Source organism: Arxiozyma heterogenica (assembly GCF_036370985.1).
Source record: "Arxiozyma heterogenica strain weizmannii chromosome Unknown scaffold_30, whole genome shotgun sequence".
NCBI classification, from domain to species: Eukaryota; Fungi; Ascomycota; class Saccharomycetes; order Saccharomycetales; family Saccharomycetaceae; genus Arxiozyma; species Arxiozyma heterogenica.
The window spans coordinates 66,050-81,500 of NW_027042683.1; the positions used below are offsets into that span (position 1 = coordinate 66,050).

The window sequence follows — 15,451 nt, forward strand, 5'->3', positions numbered from 1 at the left end:
CTACCAAAATTCTTTATTTCTAAGAATCCATGGGTGTCGTTTAATATCTCTCAAAGATAATCTGTTTCTTGGTTCAGTAGATAGTATACGTTTAATTAAATTCTGTGCATCCAGGGACATTGTTGCTGGAAAATTTATATCAACTTTCATAATACGCTTATATGTCATCTCTTTTGTATTCTCCTCAAATGGTGGTGAGCCTACGAGCAATTCATACATTAAGACACCCAATGCCCATATATCTACTGTTTGATCATATTCCTTCGATGTAATCAATTCAGGCGACAAATAGTCAATGGTACCACACAGAGTTTTACGTCTAGTTCCATATGGATTAATAATACTCCAACCAAAATCTGTCAACTTGACTTGGTTATTTGGACCAATTAAAATATTCTCAGGTTTTATATCTCTATGAATAATTCTTCTTTGATGTAAGTATTCCAATGCATCTGCAATTTGATAAATAAATGATGATACCATAATATCATTAAATGGGCCATGTTTTTCTAGTAGTTTATATAACTCACCGTATGGCATATATTCTATTAGCATGTAAACTCTTTTCTCATCATAAAAATATCCGTACAACTTAGCAATGTTTGGATGGTTCAGTGATGCTTGTATTTCAACCTCTCTAATAAACTGTCTTTCCAATCTATAATGAATAATGTCAATTTTTTTCATCGCTTTTAAAGCACAGATAAATCCACTCTGTATATGCCTAACACAATACACATTACCAAATTTTCCCTTGCCTAATTTAAGACCAATTTCAAAATCCTGCTTACTTAATGGTTTAATTTTCAGTATAGGTGATTTTATATAATTTGTATTTGTACTTGTACTAGCAATAACAGTAGTATTTGATTTTTTGGTATTAGAATCCTCGTTAGAATTATCATATTGATTTGATTTTATGGGGGAGTTATCTTTTGATGAGACTTTATAGGAATTATAGGCAACCTCTTTTCTAATAGGAGATAATGAATTAGACGGCGAAGATGAAGAAGTAATACCATTTTTTTTAGGTGACGCTGATAATTTAGAATATCTTCTTGATCTCAGAGTATTCTTCAGAGTTCTTCTTTTAGATGGACTAATTTTAGAATTTGATGTTGAAATTATTGAAAGCACCGTTTTATGTTGGTCCAGTGTCTCTTTTTTATTCAATCGATAACTTGACACAGTTCTATTAGTAAAAGACATAGTATTCTCACAGAAGAAATCCAACAAAATAGCAAAAGCACAACCAACCACGGCTACAACTACGATATATTCCTGTAAACCAGAAAGTATCACTTATCTCAACTTGTTTGCATACCTCTTTCTGACCTTAATCTCCTCTCACTTCTAATAGCCACATGTTTTATTATATCTTCATCACTGTAAGAAGGTCTGTCAATGTAATAAATACAGATTTCAACAAGATCGTAATTTCCCAAACTAAAAAGAGAAAAAAAAAAGAATCGCAAAGATACAAACAGTTTGAAGAAGTGATGTGTCTTAAAAGAGATTAAAATGTTATAAAGTTAGATTGGCTAAAATGATGTAAACCAGTGACTGCAAATATATAGTATTTATTAGCACTTGTTGTTGATAATATACATTTCTAACCTGCTGATGTTATATACATAAAAGGGTTTGCAACAGAAAAAACTTGCTTATTACAATGGAAGAATTATTAAGATGGGGTCAAGAGAATGGCATTCAGTTACCTAAGGGAATAGAATTTATCAAGGACGAAAAGAAGGGATTTACTTGTATATATTCCAATCCACAAGATTTACAAACCCCTAGATTCATTGCCCCATTGAATGCATTGATCATTGGTGAGCTGGCAGAGAAGGTATTTGGAACCAAAAATAATGGATTACTGAAGTTTCTATTAGCTAAATTAAAATATGATAGTAATCCTACACTGATTGACAATAATACCCTTGATTTACAGAAAAAATTTGCTCCATATATAAACGTTTTGCCTACAGTACCAGACTCCCCATTAATATGGAATCCTCGAGAAATTAATCTTTTAAAAAATACAAATTTAGGTAACTCTATCAGAGAAAGATTATATGCAATCTTCGAGCAGTGGCATAATTTAATTAAAAACAATATTTTTTTACAATCTTTTAAATTGAACATTGGAAATGATTTGGAATTGTTTAACCAATGGGACGAATTATCTATGCAACAAATATATGATGAAATCATTTTAAAGACAGTTAATTCCACTCCAACCCATTGGTGTTCATTTTCAGCATATTTATGGTCTCATCTTATTTTTACATCAAGAGCATTTCCTGAATATCTTATCAATCCTAAAAATTGTGATGAGTACTCGATTATGCTACTACCTATTATCGACTTATTGAATCATGATTATACTTCAAGAGTTGAATGGTCCACAAACAATAATCGTTCGTTTATTTTAACTTTGCTAAATGATAATATAGAACAAGGCGATGAACTGTTCAATAATTATGGTCCAAAGGGTAACGAGGAACTACTTAACGGATATGGGTTTGTATTGGAAGACAATATATGCGACTCAGTGACTTTAAAGATTAAATTACCGTTACCTGTGATTGAGAACATTTTGAAAAATGAACCATCAATATCTTTACCAACTATTGATGATTATACAACATATGCATTTGAAGTTGATCAAAAGAGTAACCTGGCAGATGATAAAACTCGAACAGCAGAAAATTACAAAGATGGAATCACATATCTATTAAATACAAGTAATGACACATCGTTGACATCTCTATTACAAGTATTCACATTTTTATCTAAGCATGATTCTGAAATAGTATCTTTTTCAATTAGAGCAAGATTAGATGGATTACAAGGGTTGAGAAATGCTCTTCAAAATAAATTACACATTTTAAAGTATAAAGTACCCGACCATGAATATTTACAATATGAAATTGATGAGTATAGAAGCTATTGTTCAAAAATATATAGAGAGTCTCAAATAAAGATACTGAAACATTCTATAAATGTATTGAAAAATTGGGAAAAACAATGGTTAAAAGAATTTAAGCCACAATTATTGACTATGGATAAAATATTGAAATATGATACAGGTTTTGTTGAAACTGAGTTACCGGCATGCTTTGCTGATAATACTAGCGACGACATTTCCTTTGATTCCACATTTGACCTTTTCGTCCTATGGATTGCTATCAAGATACAAAACCACTCATTTATTGAAAAATACAAATCAGTTCAATCAGATCTAGAGTCATATATTGCAAGACACTCTAATAATGAAAAAAAGTTTACGATCAATGAAGATACAGTTTCCTTCTACAACACATATTTCCCACAAAAAGACAAGCAAAATAAAATCAAAATTGAAAATATCCATGTTGCTCTTAATTATGTTAGAGATAACAGTTTCACAAGATCGAGTAAGCTTCAAGAGACCATCCTTGTGACTTCCAATAAATAAGAGGTATCCAACACCAACCGTCACAAGACATTTTGTAGGGTTAACTAGAAGCACAAAGAAGGATGAACAAAACAATTATATATATATATATATGTATGTATGTATATATAATAGTAAGTCCCATCCATTATTTCAATAATGCTCTCTCTCATCGGCGGATTCTTTTTTTCTCTCGAGAGTTTTAACCACACAAAATAAAATAACAGGAAAAAGAAACGACTAAAAGCGATGCTCTGTTATGAAATAAAGAAAAAAACTATTACCAGTCATTTCTTTTTTCTATTAATGACTTAAGACGATGGGAGTTTAGTCAAGGTAGAAAAATTCATTAATTGTAACAACACAGGTCATACAATATTCTCGACTAAATAATCCTGGACAGTGCTTGTGTTAGGCAAAGAAAATCATATTGATTGTTCTTAAACTTTTGACGACATATCGGAGTCTTCTATACATATTTCTGTATACTTTTGACTGGGTTACAACATTTACTTATTATCAAACGGAACACAATGACCTTCAACAATCAAACTACTGCTACAGTGATAGGTTTCATTGGCATCTATTTGTATTTTGGTGGTAGATTTTCTATTGCCTTGGTATTATTTTTCAGTTATGGGATTCTTTACACTGAAAATAAGAAACTTGAAAATGCTGATAATAAGATAAAACCAGCACAAGAGCCATTAAAGACAGAGAAGAAGAAACATGTATGTATGTGTGGTAAAAATGGTGGTGGATGCGGTGGTAAATCGAAATCTGATACTAAAAAAAAAGGTTGTTGTGGTGGTAAAGGTGGTTGTGGAGGCCTTAAACATGGCCACAACCATACACATAGTGATAGTTGTGCACGCTCTGAGAAGAATGATGAAAACCACTCTAATACTAATTCCACACAACAGAATCCAAAGGATGTGGATGAATTGGCCGTTGATTTCACAGGTGCTTTCAATACAGCAGAGAATTCTCACAAACCGTTAAAAAAATTACCAAAGATAGTACCAAAAAGAATACCAAAACGTTTTAGTGCAGAAAAGAAAAAAAAATCGCCAACTGAAAAGTCTGATAGATTAATTAAAAGTGCATTAACTGTTTCCAATGAAAAATTATTGAAGTCGGATATTTACATTTTTTATAGTTCTTTACAAGGTGCTACTGAAAAGGCTGCTCGAATTGTTGAAAATGAACTAATGAAAGTCACAGAATTAGAAAAAAAACCAATCCTAATGAATTTGGATGAGTTAGATAATATTGATGATTATTTTGTAGACGTTCCAACTGAAAATTCTTTATATGTGATAGTTTTGCCATCCTATGATGTGGATTGTCCATTAGATTATTTCTTACAAACATTAGAGGAGAACTTTTATGATCAAAGATTAGATGCCTACCCATTACGTAAGTTAGTTGGTTACACAGTATTGGGATTAGGTGATTCTGAATCATGGCCAGAAAAATTCTGTTATCAAGCCAAGAAGGTAGACCAATTCGTAGCCAAATTAGGTGGCAGAAGAGTTTTTCCTGTTGGTAAAATATGTATGAAGACAAGCGGTAATGAAGAAATTAAAAGTTGGGCAAATTTATTTGGTGAAATGTTAAAAGAAGACGAACCAATATTGTACGAATATGATGAGACAGTTTCAGATGCATATGATGAGTCCCCTGATGGAGAGTCAAATAGTGATAATAATGACAATGAGCAATTGGCCGATGTAGAAGATCTTGCAGGTTCCGATTCAAATAAATGCTCAAAGAATAGTTATGAGATTAAACAAATGGTTGCAAAGAATAGTCCAACGTATAAAAATTTAACAAAACAAGGTTATAAAATTATTGGATCTCATTCTGGTGTCAAAATTTGTAGATGGACCAAGAATGAATTGAGAGGTAGAGGTTCCTGCTATAAGAAGTCTCTTTTCAATATTTCGTCAAGCAGATGTATGGAATTGACACCCTCCTTAGCCTGCTCTTCCAAATGTGTCTTTTGTTGGAGACATGGAACTAACCCAGTTTCCAAGAATTGGAGATGGGAAATAGATGAACCAGAAGATATACTGGAGAGTGCATTAAATGCACATTATTCTATGATTAAACAAATGAGGGGTGTTCCTGGAGTCATGGCCGATAGATTTGCTAATGCTTTTAAAGTAGCACATTGTGCTTTGTCTCTTGTTGGTGAACCAATCCTTTACCCACATATTAACAAATTTATTGAGCTATTACATGAAAAGGAAATTTCTTCGTTCCTTGTTTGTAATGCACAACACCCAGAGGCACTAAGAAACATAGGTAAAGTGACCCAATTATATGTATCTATCGATGCACCAACTAAACAAGAATTAAAAAAAGTAGATAGACCATTGTATAAAGACTTCTGGGAAAGGATGATCGAATGTTTAGATATTATCAAGACTGTTCAATCTCATCAAAGAACTGTTTTCAGATTAACTTTGGTGAAAGGTTTTAATATGGGTGATATAAGCTCCTACTCTGATTTAGTAGAGCGTGGATTACCATGTTTCATTGAAGTGAAAGGCGCTACATTCAGTGGTGCATCCAAAAATGATGTTAATAGTTTGACCATGCAAAATATTCCATATAATGAAGAATGTAAAAAATTTGTAGAAGATTTTGTGGCTGAATTGCAGAGACGTAGATTACCATATGAACTAGCTGCGGAACACGCACATTCTAATTGCATTCTGATTGCCAATAGCAGATTTAAGATTAATGGTGAATGGCATACACATATTGCATTTGATAAATTTTTTGAGTTATTAAAGAAAAGTGATGATTTCACGTATATGGATTACTTAGAGAAGACTCCTGAATGGGCATTGTATGGTAACGGTGGGTTTGCACCTGGTAACGAACGGGTCATTAGAAAGGAAGAAAAATTGAAAAAGAAATTACTGAAGGAACAACAAGGATCTCTCAAAAGTCAAGAAACTCACTAGTTACATAACAGAGTATCTTATTATAATAATGCATACATTGTTTATACTAACCAGGTCAGATATATTTATCTCAATAATATGCTTATTATATTATAGTTCAAATCAACACTAAGATTATATATATATATATATATGAATAAGAGTAATATGTGATTTCTTATAATAATTTAGTCATAACATCATTAAAAGAAATGAATCAATTTTAGTAATTTAAATAGCAAGCAAGCAAAGGATATCCCTAATATTTCCTTATCAACCCATTCCGAACATGCTAAAACAGCAACAAATCTGTATATTTTAGTATAAGTATAAAATCTGACTCCTTCCCATGAATTCCATACAGGAGTATAATATTTTCCTAACAATGATCTATTTACGTCATCTTGCTCAGGTTTTCTTTGTAGAGAATCATGCTCTTTATAAACTTCAATAATATATTTTTTAGTAGTTATGATATTATCTGTCACGGTGCCATATACAGGCAGGCCAACAATATATTTGAAGTCGATCTTATTGTTAATAGTCCATAGAAACAATTTAACGTCCTTCTCAAGTAAAACTGAGACCATAATGTCTCTAAAATATTGAGTCCAAGTTGAAATGAAATGAACACTAATCCCATAGAGTTTATAATGTGGATTATTTAATTTATTTGAATAATCGATAAATTGGTTGACAATATCGAGTGACATAGTGATAACAATGATTTTGAAATCTTTAAAAACATTAGTTTGAACACCAAATTCAAACCAATCCAGAAGCCAAACTCCCCAAATCAGTTTTGATCTCCAGAAATCGAGATCATTTTTAACATCAAGAAGTTCAGAGTAAATCCGTAAAAGAATCAATTTGTCATTGGTGAATTTGATATCGAGCATTAACTGACAATTTGGATGTTCTAAAGACCAAAATAACATATCTTTTAAAGTCATCATTCTTTGAGAGGGATCAGACTTATTTTTCAAAGTTCTGAGTTGATCCCATGTGGATTCGGATATCACTAAATTTTTATCCCATGTTCTACCAGTATCGGAATCATGATTTATAACAATGACACCATCAAGTGTCATTTGCAGATCAGTTTCAATAATGTCTACATTAGCTTCGTATGCTTTATTAAATGCTATCAAAGTGTTTTCTGGATATAAACCTCTAAAAGCTCTGTGACCAACCATCTGTATAGATGGGATATTTATTATTTCACTCATTTTCTCTTTCTTTTTTTTAAGTTTTTGTTATTATTGTTGCTGTTGTTCTTAATGCCTAATTTTTGTCAGTATTCCCCTTCAATGTGTTATTCTGCATAAACTTAACCAAGAAAGTCTCAAGAATTTGTTAAGTACAACCAGTGCAGCTAAGAAAATTATGGGTATTTAACATGTTTGAATGTACTTGCAACATATATGTATTATATATGTTATTTTATTTAATCCTTTAATACATCGTTTAGTGTCATGTGTTCTCCCATCCCAATTGTCTTGTCGTTTCTTTTTTTTAATGTTTTCCCTGCTTTTTTTCTTTCTTTCTTTTTCCTCTCTTCCTGTATCCTGATGTTAACGTGAGGAGGCAGAGACAGAGAGAGAGAGCGGTAAAGAGAGGGTTACATTCGAAACAACCTTTAATTAATATATCCCTTTATAGTCTACTTTGGATTTCCAAGATTTAAAGATTACTTTATCTCCGTCTCTTTGTTTCTCTCTGTGTTTATCTCCTCCCACCTCTACAAAGACAAAGTCTTCCCTTACAGATTATCACTGTATATATCTTCATCTGCTAACCGTCTATTATATTCCAAATATCGTACACAAACCTCATCATTGCTTCTTTTTTTCTTCTCTTTTTTCTTTTTGTTAATTCCCCCCTCCCCCTAACAACTCCGTTTTTCTCCTGGGAAAAGCACACAGAACGTCTGGGCTGAATTTTCTATTCAACCCTACATGGTTTCTCTTCTTCATCTGTAGAAAAATATCTTTTGATATGATAAACCCTAAATGCTTGATTTTGTCAATTATCTTGTATACACCCATACCTCCAATGTTCTTCCCTGAAACAACAGCAGTTCCCAAAAGGGAAAAAATTGGACACAGAAACGAAGAAGGAAAAAAAATTTTTTTTTTTGCTGTCGAGGAATCATTATGTACGAACAGACAAAAACAAGAAAAACAAAAAACAAAAAACAAAACAAAAAAATAAAAAAGGAATGCAATCGTGTTGTGTAGTGCTGTTGAGCATTTCTATTTTTTCTCAGTATAACATATTCGAAGAATGAAACAATCAGTTAAATCATATTCCCCCATAAACGTTATATTTTTAATTGAATACAACCCTCGGAATATTTGTTTACTTGTATGCTTGCATATCAAAGTATTGTGAATTTTGTCTGAATAGTAAATTCGTCTTTCGCAACTAACGTTGAACTGTATTTGAAAGAGTGAATACGCAAATATATATTTATATTTTTGATTCTACGAGACCTTATCAATAAACTAAGCAAATGGATTTAAGAGTGGGTAGAAAATTTAGAATTGGTAGAAAAATTGGTAGTGGATCCTTTGGTGATATTTATCACGGGACAAATTTGATTAGCGGTGAAGAAGTGGCTATCAAATTAGAATCCATTCGATCTCGTCATCCACAGTTGGAATATGAGTCCCGAGTTTATAGATATCTAAGTGGTGGTATTGGTATTCCATTTATCCGATGGTTTGGCCGTGAAGGTGAATACAATGCAATGGTTATCGATTTATTAGGCCCATCTTTAGAAGATCTGTTCAACTATTGTCACAGAAAATTCTCTTTAAAGACTGTCATAATGTTGGCTTTACAAATGATTTTCAGAATCCAATATATTCATGGGAGATCTTTTATTCACAGAGATATCAAACCGGATAATTTCTTAATGGGAACAGGACGTCGTGGTAGTACAGTTCATTTAATCGATTTTGGTTTATCCAAAAAATATAGAGATTTTAATACACATCGTCATATCCCATATCGTGAGAATAAATCCTTGACGGGTACTGCTAGATATGCGTCTGTTAATACACATTTAGGTATCGAGCAATGTAGAAGAGATGATTTAGAATCTTTGGGTTATATCTTTGTCTATTTCTGTAAGGGTTCTTTGCCATGGCAGGGTTTAAAGGCAACAACAAAAAAACAAAAATATGATCGAATCTTGGAGAAGAAATTGAGCGTTAATGTCGATACTCTATGTCAAGGTTTGCCTGTTGAATTTAAAGATTATTTGAATTACTGTAAGAATTTGAAGTTCGATGAAAGACCAGATTATTTATATCTTGCACGGCTTTTTAAAGATCTTTCAATAAAATTAGAATATCATAACGATCATTTATTCGATTGGACCATGTTACGTTATACTAAAGCTATGGTCGAAAAACAACGTGAACTATTAAATAATAATAATAGTAATAGTAATAGCGGTAGTACTAACCAAAACATTAATCTAATCACAAACAATAATAATAACAATACTACTCAAGATCCAAATGGTCAAAATACTAATAATTCTCATATTACAACTACACAAGAAGATAAAAATGAAGCATTTGAAAAGATAAAATTGTTAACTATGAAAAAATTTGCATCTCATTTCCATTATTATAAAGTAGATTGTAAATACAATCCGACTCCAGAAGAAATTAAACAACAAACCATCGACAATAATAATTTGATTTCTTCATTGCCACAAGAATTGTTAAATGCTGTGGATAAAGGTATGGATCAACTAAAACAACAACAGCAGCAGCAACAGCAGCAGCAACAACAATCAAGTGAACAACTAGACGGTCAGAACTTACATCTACAACAACATCAAGAAACGTTATTGGAACAGCAAAGAAGAGATCCAACAAGACAATATATTCCTACTGTTCAACAACAAATAAATAGACCTGTTGGTTCTACTCAATATCCTCCTCAGATTTCTGTCCCAGGACACATACAATCCCGCATACCACAGCAGCAACAACAACAACAACAGCAGCATCAGTCTCAACAACAAAGTAATAATAATCTTTGGCTATAGAAACTAAGGTTTTAATATATCCTAAAAGCTCGAACAAAAAAAAAAAGAGAGAAGAAAAGATAAACACACTATGCGATGGATAGTTGAAGTAGAGGATATGGCTATATTTTAGTGCTTTTCAATCAATAAATTTATTTTTATTTCTATTTTAATTAAAATTCAAATATAAAATATAGATTAATTTACAGTTACATAAGTATATATATATATAGAGTATAAAATAAAGGAAGTAGCGTCATAGTTTGTAATATTAATGTGGACAAATAGTAAAAGGTATCACCCTGGGTATTATTATGATTAAGTATTTATTGTTACTTTATATTATATTATGATGATTACTAATACACAACAATAATGCCTTACATAATCTATTTGCGGGATCCGAATCCGCCACCAGAACAGTTGATGACTAATTTTGCTTAGGTGAGCAATCAAGGAGTAAAATTTTGATCTCATGTCTTTTTCCGAAATTTGTATTCCTTTTTTTTTTTTGTTTGATTTTGTTTGAGATTATATAGAAGGAAAAAAATCAGTTTTATAGGGAGAAGGAAAGAGGGGGGAAGGGCAGTAATTGGATATGGACAGTCGGACTTTCCAAGGGTGGGAAGAGTTAGGGAAAGGAACTCTATCCCAATATATTCCCTAACATATACCAAAACATTAACTAAACGTTATTGCAACTGATAGCCGTTGCAGATAAATTTATCTTTAGACACCTGTGAAAGGAAAAGTAAGAATACTTTTGTTTTTTTTATTTATTAGGCGATTTCATCTATTCCTTTCTGTTTAGTAGTATATTGTGGTATAAGTTTCTTCATATTCAATTTGTATCATATTGTATCTCACATATTTAGCACAATCTTAATTATTGTATTACAAATAATAATAATAGGCCTGTAATCATATTTAGCTATTTTCAACCCGCAAACTTTACGAAAGAAATCTAAATAAATAAAATGGACCAGGCTGTTAGTGAAACAACTACTATCTCCAGTAATACTGCTATAGATATCACCACTAATAGTGCAAATAATAATAATGACAATAGCGGTGGTAGTAATAATAATAATACCGGTGAAAACCCTGTGAAAAAATCTTTATTACCGCAAAGATCGACTGTTTCAAAGGGTAAGTATTCTTTAAATGATTTTCAGATTATGAGAACTTTGGGGACAGGTTCCTTTGGTAGAGTCCACTTGGTGAGATCAGTCCATAATGGTAGATATTATGCTATTAAAGTATTGAAGAAGGAGCAAGTGGTCAGAATGAAGCAAATTGAGCATACCAATGATGAAAGACGTATGTTGAAATTAGTTGAACATCCATTTCTAATTAGAATGTGGGGAACCTTTCAAGATTCAAGAAATTTATTTATGGTCATGGACTATATTGAAGGTGGTGAATTATTTTTCCTACTAAGAAAATCACAACGATTTCCTAACCCTGTGGCTAAATTCTATGCTGCTGAAGTCACCCTAGCACTGGAATATTTGCATTTCCATAATATTATATATAGAGATTTAAAACCAGAAAATATTTTATTAGATCGTTATGGTCACATTAAGATAACTGATTTTGGATTCGCAAAAGAAGTGGAATCGGTGACATGGACTTTATGTGGTACACCTGATTACATTGCCCCAGAAGTAATTGCTACAAAACCCTACAATAAATCAGTCGATTGGTGGTCTTTAGGGATACTGATCTTTGAAATGTTGGCAGGTTACACGCCCTTTTATGATACCACTCCAATGAAGACATATGAAAAGATTCTGTTGGGTAAAGTGATATATCCGCCATTCTTCCATCCTGATGTTGTAGATTTATTAAGTAAATTGATTACAAGTGATTTAACAAGAAGAATAGGTAATTTACAAAGTGGATCACAGGATATCAAATCACATCCATGGTTCGGTGAAGTTGTTTGGGAAAAACTATTGAATAAAGATATTGAGACTCCGTATGAGCCTCCAATCATTGCTGGTGTCGGTGATACTTCATTATTTGATCAATATCCTGAAGAGAGATTTGATTATGGTATTCAAACAGATGATCCATATGCAAAATACTTCACCGAATTTTAGAGGGTATCAGTAAAGTAGAAGACAGGGGAGAGAAATTATAACGAAAATATGAAATAGTAAAATATAAAAAATGTTTGGAATTTACAGATGTATATCCAATTTTGATCCCTATTAATTTAGTATCTTTCCTCTTCATTTCCTAATCAACATAAACGTACGTATATATTAATATATGTTTGTTATGTATAAATATAACCACGATGCTGAACTTTGAAAATCAAAAAAAAAAATCTTAATTCCGGGCTGCATACTAAAAATCAATAAAAAAAACTATATTTCTTCTTCTTTCTGCACATATATACAGTTATGATGTATGATCTAATAGAAAGAATACTAATGATTATATAATATCTATTTATACATATGGGTATAATAATATTATTACCAGTATGGTTATTGACAACAAGAATGAAAAAAAAGCTAGCAAAGGTATATTAAACCAATTTTCATTTTTCATTCCTTCTTCTTCTCACTAACATACTCTAAGGCTGTTAATCTTTCTGCTAAAGTTGGGTGACTATAATGATATGCGGAATATAATTTATCAACACTCATTGTAGATAGATTTTTGATTTGTAAAGTAATCAAAGCGCGAGATAGATCTTTGCTGAATCCAAGTTTCTTAGCATATCCATCAGCTTGATATTCCTGTTTTCTTTGTAATAAAGACATACCAAATTGAAGAATGCATTCTAATGGAGTCAACAAATCATTGAATAAGATAAAACCAATTAAAATAGGGAAACCTTGGGTGAATACCACAAAGTTACTATTTGATAATGCAGTAGAAGCAGTATCACTATTCTTTACAAAGAAACCAAATGCATTATATAGTGACTCGTTACGGTAAACACTGGTAAACAATTTAAAAATTGCTATCATATGAATTTGTGAAATGACCAACATATTTAAGATGTGGTTCATTTGCCAATGACCAATTTCATGAGCTAAAACTGCAGTAATTTCTTTAATTGAACTTTGGTTAACTAATGTATCAAATAAAACAATTCTCTTGGAAGTGAATGGTAACCCAGTGAAATAAGCATTAGAATGAGAAGATCTCTTAGATCCATCAATCACAAAAATCTTATCTAGAGGGAATCCACAATCCTTAGCTAGATTTTCAATAGAAACTTTCAAATCACCATCCTCCAATGGAGTGAACTTGTTGAATAAAGGCATAATAAACACTGGAATAAAGACCATTGCCAAAATTTGGACTACGAGAACAAATAAACATATGTACCAAAGGAAATTAGTCTCAAAATAGTCGAAAATTTTGAGAAAGAAATAAAGGATTGGACCTCCAATAATGTAGCCTAACAAAGTACCTTTAATCATATCGATGATCCATAATTTAATGGTCAATTTATTGAAACCAAATTTTTCTTCTAAGACAAAATGACTGTAATATGAGACTGGAAGACTTAATACAGTTGATAGATTAGATAGAGTGAATAAAAACATTAAACTTTGAGCCACAACAGATACAGCTTGATATTTGGCAGGGAAAATATTTTTTGAAAGAAATTTACCAATGTTCCATAATTTAGGTAACACATCATATTTAACAAAGATCAAATTCTGAATAAGGGAAATTAAATCAGAGACGACAGAGAACTTAATTTTAGTCCTTGAATATTCTTCTGATTTTTCAAATGTCTCTTTGTCAATCTCGCCTTCTAAAACAGAAGGTAACTGTTTTTTAGATAAAACTCTATACTGACGATAGGATAAATAGGTTTCAAATACAAACTGACCAATTGAAATTCCAATTACAATTTTTTTCCATGGAAAGTTTGGGTGTTGAATAGCTTCTGAAATATAATCCAGGAAAGTCATTTTTCCAATGTTAGTATCAGCTTTGATCACTTTTTAATAGTGTTTTCCTCTCAACTAATAATGATAATTATTGTTTTACTCAATCAATAAATGAAGTATTTCAAGTGTGTGAGTTTTAAAGCAGTGTTTTCAACATGAGTACAGAAGTAGCTGTGTATTGCCACTTCATGTAAATAATGGACTGCATCATTCTTTTGTTTTACTTTACGAGAAAAAAAGCCATTGAGCTTTCGTATAAAAGGATACTTTGCCTATTTTTATTTTTTGTTTTCCTTCAAGACTCGAACAGACGTCTTTGAGTTTTTTTTTTAAACGAGTTCCAAGAAAAAAAAACGCTTTTAGTGAATCCTAATACCACACAGTAATTATATATACGTTGTTTTTGAAAATAAAATCTAAGAACAAGAAACTAATAACAACATGGAATGGTTAAGAGGAATTGAAGAGTATTTGTGAACTTTTCACACAAGATTACTGATGTCAAGACGTCACACTCAGATCTATAAATTGAACTGTGTAGTAATATTTATTAATTCATGTAACACTAAAAATAATAATAATAAGAAGAAGAAGAAGTAAATAAAAATTTAACTATTAACTTTTCGAAATTATGAGTCAGTTTTATGATCCATTTGAAGAGTACACTTATTATTCCGAAACGACACACTTTAATGAGGCTTTCATCCAATATCAACAAGAAGAAATATATAAAAGAAACAATCCAGAAAAGCTGCCTGAACTAAACCCTCTGGCAACGGGAATGGGAGCTAGAGGAATAGTAAGGAAACGTGATTCATATGATGATGACTCTAATAGTATAATGAATGTCACTAAAAAGAGGCAATGTTAATGTATGTATATATATATATATGTAACAGGGACATTAGGTAGTTTTTAAATATAAAATTTTATGTATATTTGTACATACATGCATTATTATTCACTTTAAACTTTGATAGAAAAGATTTTTCATACCATTAAGTATTAAAATTTATTATTATAGTATGAAATAAATATATATATAGATTTAAAAGAAATTTTATTTATAAAAAGCACACTG

General features: G+C 31.4%; 7 protein-coding genes across 7 annotated transcripts; 4 read left to right on the forward strand and 3 right to left on the reverse strand.

Annotated features, from left to right (window-relative positions):
* IPL1 (aurora kinase) lies at positions 1–1,209 on the reverse strand (the record flags this gene model as incomplete). Its single annotated transcript, XM_064860131.1, has 1 exon — positions 1–1,209. The coding sequence occupies one exon, from the start codon at positions 1,207–1,209 to the stop codon at positions 1–3; it is 1,209 nt and encodes a 402-aa protein (XP_064712792.1).
* Positions 1,210–1,672: 463 nt separating this feature from the next.
* On the forward strand, positions 1,673–3,460 carry RKM1 (protein-lysine N-methyltransferase; the record flags this gene model as incomplete). The annotated part of the gene is made up of 1 exon (XM_064860132.1): positions 1,673–3,460. The coding sequence occupies one exon, from the start codon at positions 1,673–1,675 to the stop codon at positions 3,458–3,460; it is 1,788 nt and encodes a 595-aa protein (XP_064712793.1).
* A 512-nt stretch (positions 3,461–3,972) lies between these two features.
* Positions 3,973–6,417, forward strand: TYW1 (putative tRNA 4-demethylwyosine synthase; the record flags this gene model as incomplete). Its single annotated transcript, XM_064860133.1, has 1 exon — positions 3,973–6,417. The coding sequence occupies one exon, from the start codon at positions 3,973–3,975 to the stop codon at positions 6,415–6,417; it is 2,445 nt and encodes an 814-aa protein (XP_064712794.1).
* Positions 6,418–6,599: 182 nt separating this feature from the next.
* Positions 6,600–7,625, reverse strand: PGC1 (phosphatidylglycerol phospholipase; the record flags this gene model as incomplete). The annotated part of the gene is made up of 1 exon (XM_064860134.1): positions 6,600–7,625. The coding sequence occupies one exon, from the start codon at positions 7,623–7,625 to the stop codon at positions 6,600–6,602; it is 1,026 nt and encodes a 341-aa protein (XP_064712795.1).
* Positions 7,626–8,911: 1,286 nt separating this feature from the next.
* Positions 8,912–10,465, forward strand: HRR25 (serine/threonine protein kinase HRR25; the record flags this gene model as incomplete). Its single annotated transcript, XM_064860135.1, has 1 exon — positions 8,912–10,465. One exon carries the CDS (start codon positions 8,912–8,914, stop codon positions 10,463–10,465), a length of 1,554 nt encoding a protein of 517 aa, XP_064712796.1.
* A 956-nt stretch (positions 10,466–11,421) lies between these two features.
* Positions 11,422–12,549, forward strand: TPK2 (cAMP-dependent protein kinase catalytic subunit TPK2; the record flags this gene model as incomplete). The annotated part of the gene is made up of 1 exon (XM_064860136.1): positions 11,422–12,549. The coding sequence occupies one exon, from the start codon at positions 11,422–11,424 to the stop codon at positions 12,547–12,549; it is 1,128 nt and encodes a 375-aa protein (XP_064712797.1).
* A 453-nt stretch (positions 12,550–13,002) lies between these two features.
* Positions 13,003–14,391, reverse strand: STE24 (zinc metalloprotease; the record flags this gene model as incomplete). Its single annotated transcript, XM_064860137.1, has 1 exon — positions 13,003–14,391. The coding sequence occupies one exon, from the start codon at positions 14,389–14,391 to the stop codon at positions 13,003–13,005; it is 1,389 nt and encodes a 462-aa protein (XP_064712798.1).
* Positions 14,392–15,451: the final 1,060 nt, after the last annotated feature.